General features: G+C 38.0%; 1 protein-coding gene across 2 annotated transcripts in view; it reads right to left on the bottom strand.

The window, feature by feature from the left end:
* Positions 1–481: 481 nt before the first annotated feature.
* DENND1B (DENN domain containing 1B) overlaps positions 482–11,612 on the bottom strand; it is a 151,586-nt gene continuing 140,455 nt past the window's right edge. For both annotated transcript variants that reach the window (XM_039726266.1, XM_039726265.1), the window contains 3 exons: positions 10,250–10,329; positions 9,011–9,224; positions 482–7,785 (listed from right to left, as the gene is read on the bottom strand). In XM_039726266.1, coding sequence (XP_039582200.1) covers positions 7,234–7,785; positions 9,011–9,224; positions 10,250–10,329 — 846 coding nt within the window. In that variant the 3' untranslated portion in view covers positions 482–7,233. The remainder of the gene's footprint in view (positions 7,786–9,010; positions 9,225–10,249; positions 10,330–11,612) is intronic.

Genomic DNA, 11,612 nt, shown 5'->3' with positions numbered 1-11,612 from the left:
GTACAAAAATAATTGGTGAGATCACAATTATTATTACCTTTTTTAACATCTAATGTGAAAGGTTCAAACCATAGCACCCATCAATTATTACTGTACCTTCTTCTTGCTTGTTTCTCCTTAATATGTGGATTTCTTGACCTACGAAAAAAGATAATATACCTACTTTTTTGGCAGTAATCTGAAGATCTAGAGCCCAAGAAAAGCTGTTTAACAAAAAGGAATTATTAGGTAAGGTTTTAAAAAGATCCAAAATACCACTGGAATTTCAAAGGACATCAACATTTAACAGTTGCACTAATCAATTCATTACTGCACTCAAGGAAACACATTTTGCTTTCTCTATATTTGAGAAAATGAAATGTTCATTCAATGGAGAAAAACTTCCAAAATAATACTGGATCACTTCAATCTTTATGCCCGATAAGCATGAAAATGCTCTTCAGATCAACCCATCAAACAAGAACCTGCATCACCCAAGGAATTTGGATATTGTTAAATTTTATTTTATAGTACAGTGTTGGGCACTTTATGGTCACGTGGAATTCACCAAAAACTTCTACTGATGCCACAAACTTTGGAAGGGAAAAGAAAAAACAAACCACACCACATATCACAGCTCACTTAATACATCTAGACAGTGCACTACTAACAGTAGTCTAAGGTCAGAATTACAGTTCTCAAGATGACTTTGAACAGTAGTCCAGAAGGTGCAAAAGTGTGGAGTAAATTTGGCTCTAGTTTTGTGAAAAGGTCAGTAACTAACTAAATTTTCAAAACTGTAAGGACAATGCTGGTTGTTTTGTGTGTGTGTGTTTTTAATCTCAAAATTACCAATAAAATCTCATGTATCCTGTACTTTATGCCTCTCTTTTAAGTATTAAAGGCTCACCATAAGGGACATTATTGGGAAGGGTTTCCAAGGGTCACCAAAAAAGAAGTTATAAAAAAAAATTAGAAGCATCAAGATACACGACGTTGCTTTGTTCCATGTTGAGGCATTTCTCATCATATCTGGCACAAATTTAAAATTAACAAACACAAACTGTTTGCCAAACATCTAAGCATTTTAAATTGCTCTTCTTCCTCAAAAATCATGAAGTAACAGATGTGATGTGCTTGTGTGCAAACTGCACCAAGATTAGCTCTTCCACAGTGCTTTATTGCCTCATTCAAGTATATTAATTTAAAGAAAGTCTCAAGGAAAAACCAAAGGTTAAAAGAAAATGTACATCAATATACAAAGAAATTAATTTACAAAAACTTAAAAGGATACTGGCAACATTAGTAGATGTTTTAAGTAATGACTTATGATAATTATGGATGTCACAAACCAAACTCTTGTGGTCATCGCTGGTCCTGAAAAAGCAGTGCTTAACACCTCAGCTTTTTACCCATGATTAACAAGTCATCAAAGCATAAGCTAAATATCATAAATTCAAATAGTTATCCTTACTTCAGTGTAATCAGGTTTTACTTTTAAGAGTTACTTGGAACTACTTGTTTTGTGAACATTGGCTTAGGCCTTATTATTTCTACAGAATGTGACATCCATAATCATTCCCAGTCACTAGAAATATACATTTGCCTCATTAGAATAGATTTCTTCATGTTTTTATCATACAACCATATTTCAAAGTTACATGTAATTTTACACAGTTCTAAAAAATACAATTTCATGGGTCTGCTTGAAAGCAGATGTGCACTACTAAATTACTTTGAAACAAGGGGTAATATTGCACAAAATTCACTGAAGATTTGAAAGTCAACACATTTTCCCCTTCCAACCAAGCTGCTCCCTTATTTTTAACAGAAAGAATGTTAATTCACACAGAATCATAATAAATGTCAACGTACTTGAACTCAACTTATTTTCCAAATGCTAATACTGTTACTGGATTCTAAATACAAGTGTTGTTAGTATTGAGCTAAATAATAGTACAATTGAATTGAGTACCCTTTACTACAGTACACCTTGGAGTAACTTCCAACTGTGTCACCTGCTTCATACCCCAACCCAGCAGAGGATGGCAATGGCCCTGCCAGCTATGTGGGTTGTGGATGTCCCTCTAGACTGAGGTGGCTTTGGACTCACCAGAAACTCTACAAGAATAAGTGAAGCAGCTTTCAGAAAGACCTGTCAAGTACTTTCAACTGGCCACTGACTGAAACTATGGAACAGGTATTGCAAAACGGATCAAGGGAGGTTTTGCACAAACAAACCACATCATCCCTTTCCATTCCCTTATTTTCAACACCCTGAGGAACATGAATTCTAGGCCAGCTGTGGTCCATGCTCCTGGGGTGAAGATGAGGACACGCTCTGGTCAGCACAGATTCTGCTAACAAGCAAACAACACCCGGCAGAGACAGACATGCCTAATAGCAGCAAAGAAGTTACTGAAGACAAGTCACATTACCATTCATACTGCTTTTTCTGGTGCAGTTATTTCTACATTTATTCTTCAAAGATTTACTGCAATACCACGGGAATGGACAGCCTTTACCATCCTGAGCTTTGCAATATGGAAGCTGTTTAAGTTTCTTAGCCACATTTGTTTAGCTTGAAATTCCAGGCTGTTGGGAATGCACTGGCTAGAGTCTCACAGCACCTGGACTAGAGGCTGGTGCCAAGGGAGGAGATGCTAAGTCCTTGGAAATAAAGCTCCTCCTGAGCTCCCCCTGAGGAGTCAGGGAGGTCCATGGTTAGGGGTTCTTCCTGCAGGACAGGGTACGGTCAGGATTACACAGGGGGCATTTGCAGAAGGGCCTCATGCTGGCACTTACTATTGCATGAAATGTTTATTTGATTACTTACATGCATAGAGAAAGTATTTTAGATGCTCCTAGCAATTCTATTAGACAGCTGCACCAACAAAACATTGTTCTGTAGAACTGAGTATCATTGACTGCAGGTGGATAAGGAGAAGCTGTTTCAAACACCTGGGTTAACTGCTCTTTTGCCTAGACTTTACATTGGTTACAAGAACACAAGGTTGTAAACTAGCTCATCCTAAAACCTGAGAAGACATCTAAAACAGAATTTTAAGGTCTAAAACACTCTTCTAATAGATTGGGTGGGATTTTCAGAAGCACCCAGCACTTGTCTAAAACTCTGCCTGAAGTCTGTGTTACAATGCCTGAGAGGGGACTTCAGCCAGTGCTGAGAGTTTCTGACGATCCCACCCCAACAGCAGCAGCACCACTGAAATGCTAAATGACAAGGAAGGGGTCAGTCGACAACTTCTATGACAACTTCTACAACTACATTTTTTCTTCAGAACAAGTCTATTTTTCAGAACTACATGATGCCCAAAAATGTGAGATGGAACAGCAAACCACTGCCTATTCTACAGAGACAGCCCTCTGCATGCATAGAGGGTGGGTAGGGATCACTTCTGCATCCACAGCCCTTCCCTGGTGTCTGCAGTTTTCCTCGTTACATCTCTACACACGTGAATGGGAAGCTTCTGACTGGGACAACGTATTATCCATTCTGCAAATCCCACAGGGAGTTAACTCCACAGGCAATATTACTTTTACCTACATGACTGAGCTGGAACCACTGTAACTGATCTAGAACTGAAATCTGGAATTCTTCCAGGTTACTATCTCTCCTGTGGACTTCCAGGCTCTGCTTCACCACACTGCACTGGAACAACCCAGGAATCCCTTTGTCCTTCCACTGCCCTTACTTTTTCCTCCCAAACCAGATGAGTGATACGGCTCATTTTAGGCAGACATCTATGCAAAATAAACTCAAAAATATTAATCTCAAGTCCTGGTTTGACTTTCTACACCAGAAATTTGTTCCTATGTGTAAGTAACAGATCACAAAGCTTAATCAAATAACCTGGTATCTCCCTTAAACAGGAGAAACAGAAGATTTTTGAGATCCTGAAGAAAAGAGATGCCTCTGAAGAAGACCACAGGAGCTCTGACTGAGCACAATTCAGTTCTCACCAGTAGCTGGTGATCAAAATGTTGATGATTTTCAAAGACACTAGAAGGATTTCCACAACTCAAAAGCATACAAGTATAAAACTTGCAAAGTACTGGACCTGGAAAATTTATCTTAATATAGAACCCACTGTGGTACTAAAAATAGTGCATATGTAGCCAATAAACAATTTTATATTATCAGAAGGACAGAGAACAAGAGTGTTGAACCAGAAGTATCAGTTTGGACTCTTATCTATTTGGTAACTGGCAATTCTATTCAAATAAGGCACAAATATTAGCCTTTTTAAAAGATCACTGACAGTAAGTGGAAAAGATCCTGTATATTACAGAGTAAAAAATGTACCTACAGTTAAAATCAACACATATATAAGACCAAGCTATTTCTGAACCCATACAAGGTTCAAAACAAAAAAAGACATACTATTTAATGATTGTAAACAAACTATAGCTTTGTAAATAGTAAGGAAACAATGCAGCATAAGCACATTTTGTCTGAAATGAAAATAATTCTAAATTGAATATTACCATCTTCTATTTAATCTGTTTACTTCTTTTCAGCCTGCATTCTCACTCCATGAAGCAGTGAATTATTACTACAATGCCTCCATTTTGAAAGATTCCACTATAAAACTTTCAATTTTATGATCCTTATAAAAACTTAAGAATACTGGCAGTCTCACATGGCTTCCATATTTATTCCACAAAGCTGAGAATGGAACAACCTATGTGATTATTTGCTCAGTATCTAACCCTCATATAAAGCCAGTAAGATTTATGCCTGTATTAGACAGTAATTTTTGAAAACCATTTTCTGGCAGCATTCCTGATTTGATAGTTTTGAAAGAAATAATGGCCATAATTTCTGGGGGTTTTTTTCTATTTTCCTCCTTAAAACATTGATACTGTTTACTAACTTTAATAAATGAAGGAAACAAAGCAACTTAGATTGAACCATGGATAGAAACATCATGTGAGGTGGAGAGGAAAAGAAAAATTGAACCTTTAAATTCGCACCACAAAATGCAAGGAGATGAATGAGAAGGAGTGAGAAGTGCTACAAGAACAAAACCCTGTGTATTGCCTACTGCAGCACTATGCTTGGGCAATATTTAGTACCAGCAAGGGAGAAGAATGCCCTCAAGTCATTAATGCCAGCTTTAAATAAGGAACCATCAGGTTGCTCTGGAACTTTTTCATCTGAACAGCACATGAACCACTTGGCCTGATCCACTTGCAACACTGAGAGTGAAGATTTTAATTATTTTTATGATATTATGGATTTCTAATAGTGCAAAATATTTTGCCAAGTAACATTTTTTGTTATTACACTAGTTCACAACATATCATGTTGATGCACAAGAGGAAACCAAAGGATTAACAAATAGTCTGGAGTACAGACTTCTGGATGTACAACTGCTAACTCTGGAACACTGAGATTTTCCAGCAATGCAGATGCCCTCCAGAAAGTTCATGCTGGATCAGACACAGATATCTCTGCAAGATTTGAACTTTTACTATGTTTTAGCTTTGTTGCACTGATTAAAAAGTTAATTCTGGAGGCTCATCCTCAGTGGCAAGTACTGGCCCAGCCCTTCTCATTCTGGAGCAAGATGAAATTTTGCACTAACCCCAGATCTCACTCTGAGCCTCTCTGGTGAGGTTCCAAACAGTGCCTCTGCCATGATATGGAGCAACTCCCTTAGGTCAGCTACCTTGTAAGAAAGCAGCACAAAAACCACTTTCCATTTGTGTCAGCTGGAAGGAAAATTAATTAATAAATCTCAGTGAGGCAACTGATATGAAACTCTGCCACAAACTACTACTAAAGCACAATCTGATCCAAATACCAACCCCAGGAACGTGCTCATTCAGGCCTAGGCTGAGATTAACAGAAATCATTAATGACAAAGAGGAAAAGAAAAAAAGGTTTCTGACTTAGAAGAGCAGCAGAACATTCTTCTCAGGTAGGGGTCTTTTATACCCATGTGCTGTTTCTACCAACTTTACCACAATCCCTCAAAGCTGACAATTCCAATCTGCTGAAATGGATTAACTGTCTCTTCTGTCCTAAGCTGTTGGGGAGACAAGGCATGTATGGTGAGGTGGAAAAAGAAAAGACAAAGAAAATTTTAAAAATTAAAGAGCTGCTCCATAGGTATCAAAAACGTTCAGACTTTAAATATCCAAATACTTGTCAGGAACACTGCCAGAAGGAGGAAAAATGCTTGTTCTAAATACATTATACATCATGACCATTTACTCTCCTTCATTGAATTTAGAAAGAAGTTTTTGGTTGTCCAACTTGGCTAAAATGAGAGTTGGATATATACAGTCTCAAACTGAATCTATAAATTTAGCTTTCTAGTGTTACAAATCAGGCAAAAATTAGTTTTCCAACTATTAAACTGCAGAAAATAAAAAAAAAATAATAGAAATCTATCAATTCCACTTACACTTTCCTTTCTGAGAATTTTTAGGTGAATTAGTCTACCTAGGGAAACTGATAATGTGTCTTTAAAGTGTCTTAGTTGTAAACAGAAGTCAATAAATGTCACATTATAATTCAGCACTTCATGTACTTTATAGAAGAGAGAAAACCACGTGCTACCTTTTTGAAGTCTGGAAGACAGAGCCACAGTTTTAGTTTGGAGTAAGTTCCAAGTTATAGTCACAAGAAATTCCTTAATCTATAAAAAGTCTCCTTTCCTCCCCCCACCCTTGCTGAAGCAAATTCCTGCCATGGAAAATCATTATTGCTGTTTTGTAGATTTGCATTCATCTTCTAAGACAGTTAAATCCCTTCTCAAAAGATTAAGGCAATTATTATTCATTACAAATATTAACATTTGTACATTTCAGACAAATCAGATTGCTTGGTTCATTTCATACTAATGGGATTAACATAGTACCTTCAAAACCTGGCTACCTTCAGGTGACACCCTTGCTGCTTAGAGGAAGCAAACGCTAGGAAGCACCATACACTTGCTGTATTTTTAACACAGAGACTAACTAGTACCTGATTTGAGAGTGCATTCATACATTTAGTTCCATTTTGTGGACTTAACTACAGCCAACAAATGAACCGAGTAAACGTAGAAGCGGATGTCCAATGGCAGAAAATGCATACTCAACAGAAGAGAATTATTTTTATAACTGAAGATCTCTTATTCCTTTTCATTTTTTTGGTTATCATCTCATATGGAGTTACATGGAGTCCTGAGTAGTCTCCCTTTAACATCTGATGGGAGTCAAGTTTCTCTTTTCATACTTTTCTTACGTTTTATTTCCACTGCTACTGCTGGACAAGCTATCCTTTGAAATATTTAAACCATAGTGAAAAGCAGAATTCAGTTTACATAATGACACCACTTCTTGAAGAAGTCCACCTTCTTCTGGAGTTTCATCTCCTTCTTTCCCACCTTTCTCCCAAGGGACCAGAATAGATGGCTGTTGAGCAAGACCTGCTGGGAGCTGATCTTCTGAGGTATTGCTTAGTGTTTCATTAGGCTTTGCATACTGACAGGAAGAAAAGCCTGCTTTGAAACTTTCGAGGGGAGTAAACTGGGCACTTGGTCGTACTGGAGACAGGGATGTCAAACTAGTGGTGTCCATCTTGTCAGTAGTAAAGGTTTTGCCACTCTTTTCTTCTTCCATCCTTGAGAGAGATTCTCTCTGGCCACCAGAAGAAACTTGCTTCCTTGGTGATGGGGGAAGCTGCTTCCCATGGAGGACACTGTCATCCTGGCCGAGGTTCCACTCTGCCTGGTCATTAGCACTGCTGCAGAGCAGGGTAAGGTTGCTCTCACTAGGTGCATTTGACTTGTTCTGAAAGAAAAAAAACATGTGTTCATAGTTAATGTCACAAGAAACATCTCTACACTGGTATTTTTGAAACACAAGTACTGGAAGGGATTTCGCATGTTCCTAAATCATGGATTCCCTCTGGGGCTCAGTGTTACAAAACAACTATCCCAGACACAATGCCTGGCCAAGTGTTTTTACATTTCCTCACAGAACACTGTCTCTTAGCCTAAGGACTTACTCTGGTACCACAAAGAGGAAGGATTTCTGTCTCCTCTGTCCATTCAGTCTTGACACAAGCAGTTTTGACAGTGAACAAAGACACACTTTTCTCGTTTGTACCCATAATATGAGAGGGAGGGGGACTAAAACTAAAACCAGATGGCATTTCCTCTTTGCTTCAGTAATTAATTATACCAATTTTCAATATTAAAGTTTTTTGGTCAAACAAAACTGGGCATTTTATTAATCTAACCCCTGTGTGACACTCATAATATAAAATTTTACAAGCTTTATAAATATTTGCATCAGTATTCGCTGCTCCAGTAACAAATCATCTACTATAGGATCCCTTTCAGCAAAAGTAAGTGTTGGACAGCTGACATGTGCTGGAATTCAAAAACACTAAGCTTTTTTGGCTAATACCACAGCAGTGACTTGGTGAAAGTTTTAAAACTGTAGGCAAGCACAGTGTTTACACTAAAGGACCAGCCCAACTCTACCTAAAATAGGAACAAGGAGCCCTCTTAGAAAACTCTGGAGTACCATTCCAGCAGAGTTTCAGGTGCAATTACCACCTGGATTCCATGACTTAAATCAAGAAGGAAATATCATAGTATCACTATGACTGGTCTAAGTCTACAAGGTGAAAAATGCCTTTTAAACCACATTAAAAAATCCTAAACCAGCTCAAGGCATATCAGATTTAACAGAAAAAAAAAGTATTTACAAATATAATATTAAACTATTTGATTAAGTAAATTACTGTTCACAGCTCTCTATGTGGTTACTGCTTTAAGGGAAAAATACTGTTCCAAGATGACTTAGTAACCTGGACAATTTCTTGGCTGCTAAAAAACCATCATGCAGTGGCCAGCATGAGTGTACTGTTACATAGCCCTAGGAAGACACATCAGCAATTCTAAAGACTGTGCTGCAATGTCTGAGCTGCATGTTGTTCATTCCACAAGTGCAGGATTCCACTGTAAATGGACCTGGGCTGGCTTTCAAATGAAAGCAGAAGACTAACCGCAGTCTTGTAATCAATGTCATCCATTGATCTGAAGAAATCCAGGCTCTTTGCTCCTGAGAGTTTTCCTTGATCTGAACTGTGTGTGCTCAGCGTGTCCAGAATCTCTCCAAGCAAGTCCATTTCTCCTTGATGCTGAGTTATTCCGGTTTCACCAGAACCATCACTATCATAAAAGTAAGCAGAAGCTTCTTCACTGTCTTCTGATGATAACCTGAAAACAAAACTTTTCCATCAGACAGGAACATGAAAGCCATTTTATTATAGTCACTTCTGAAAGTACATAGGAGAATGCATTTTAAGAGCACTGAATGGGAACATCAACCTGGAATATGCTTCTACTCAAGAATTTTCCTGAACACAGATATATGGTGTCAATGGAGATGCAGTTACCATTAGCTGCCTCCTGTCCTAGCCAAACATTTTGTTCTAGTGGCAAGACTGCTATTGCAACTCTTCCTCCATCACATGGGAGATTTACTGAATACTGCCTATCTGCAAGGACAACTGGTGCTTTTGTCTCTCCCGTCCTCTCTTGTTCATTGCAATAGCCTTACCTCAGACCCCCCATTGTACCATAGTCCTTTTCTACCTCTGTCTGTGAGTACTGCTACAAAGGCTGTTTTCCTTACATTATATCCTTTTAATATTTCACTAGCTTTGTCTTCCCTATTATATCACAGCTTAAACTGCTTGATTTTGCTTTCAATGTCCTTTCTGGTTTATATCCAGATGTTCATTATCAAAAATCAACTCCTCAATTCAGAAAATGCCTAAATGCCGCTAAAGCCACAACCTACATTTTTCCTTTAGTTCTCATATAGGAAGACCTCAATATAAAACCTCCCAGACATTATTTGTCTTTCAGACCCTTCAAAAAATGTCCCATTGTCATGGCCACAACACAAGCCTTAAAGAATAGATTAGCTGAGGTCACTGCCCACCATGTTGATGAATATTTTGCTGTTTCTTTGTGTACATAGTCTTTTTATCTGGAGGCTGTGAAGACTGAGGATTATGTCAAGCTCTTCTGGACACTATAAATAATGAAAAGATATAATAGCCTGTCCCTTTTTTAAAAGCAGATTTAAATCCTAAACTACTTGACATCATCTAGATCAATAATTAAGCTAGCAGCCTGGACAGGAGAAAAATGTGTCACTTGAACTCCACTTAGATAAATAACACTTGTTAGCCTCTCTCCTATATATACATAACCCATCCAAACAGGCTTCTTACTTGCTTGTTCTCTCAATTTCATCATCCTCATCTTCATCCAAGGTAAAATCCTGGTTACTGAGGCGCTGGTTGAAACGAGTCTGGAAGAAACACAATCAACATTTTATTTTGTTTATTTTTTCTATTTCAGCATTACTTATTCGGAGACCAGCTGCCACTTTACTCATTAGGGCTTCTGAGCACTTGATGAGAAAAACCACATATTGATCAAGCCTTGTAAAGGCTGTTCCAAGTCCTCAAGCATCACCAATTAAAGAGAACCATTTCTCTTCATGGCCTATGGAGGGCCTCCTTATTTATGCAAAGCCTGGTGTGCCTTATTATTTATGCAAAGAATTGATTAGCAGAAGACTGAATATTGGAGGAAAAGCATCACTCAAGTCTACCAGGTACCCTTTTCCTGAAAGCACATCACAAAAAGCATCATGGTTGAAAACTTTCTGGTAGAAATACTTGCCAAGCTTTGGTTCATGTGGTCTATTGAGCATGAAGAAAAATTGACTTTTGAAGTAGCAAATACAAAGGAAGCTGGGAGTCTCTTTAAAAAGCTACGTTTATGTTATGGTGCTGTACAGGACTGCAGAGTAAATAATATCCAGTTCAGAAACTTTGCACTAGGAATGCCTTTGTGCAGGATAATTTACTGTGGATTACAATTAATTCCAGCTCAGAGCATCCCAAGAGGACTTTGCATGGTGGAGCTGGTGTGCTGTAAATTCACACATTTCTGTACAGAATACTCACATATTACATCACATTATTATTCAGCAAACAAAAACAGTCTAAAAAATTCCACAATAATTGGAAAAAAGTCTCTGTCCTGACCAGATTTAAATCAGGAATTTTAATCACTTGTACTTCACAAATGACTGTTTTCAGGACTACAGCTCTCATACTTGTTTTGTATCAAAAACTTTTTGTATAGGAAGTTTAACCATACTGGCAATCAATGCACTGAAGATATTTTGAACCCTGGATAGCCACTAATAATTTCAAGACATATGGATGGAATTTGTACAGAGGGAAAACAGTGTAAGCTAACTCTGAGGAAAATCATGCGCAAGTAAGAAGTGCTACTGCCCACATCTCATCATGCAGTTCACCAAATGCCTAAACCTGCAAGCAGCCCCTGATGGGGAAGAAATATGGCCTTAATTTCAGACTACAAGGGGCTTGAAAATCTCGTACTGTGAGGATTTCAGTATGTTACCTATTACAGATGTTGTCAGTGTTCTACAAATACCAGGACGCTCTCTGTAACTCCCCACCCCCCCATTATTTACAGGAATGTCTCAGTATTCACTCTTTAGAGACTGAGACGTTTTTTCTTGTTCAACAACAGAGAATTTAATTAAAACAGCAA

The sequence above is a fragment of the Passer montanus genome, unplaced genomic scaffold, assembly GCF_014805655.1.
Source record: "Passer montanus isolate IOZ18808 unplaced genomic scaffold, ASM1480565v1 scaffold58, whole genome shotgun sequence".
NCBI lineage: Eukaryota > Metazoa > Chordata > Aves > Passeriformes > Passeridae > Passer > Passer montanus.
The sequence above is the reverse complement of the archived record's forward strand: the minus strand, read 5'-3'. Positions and strand labels throughout refer to the sequence as shown.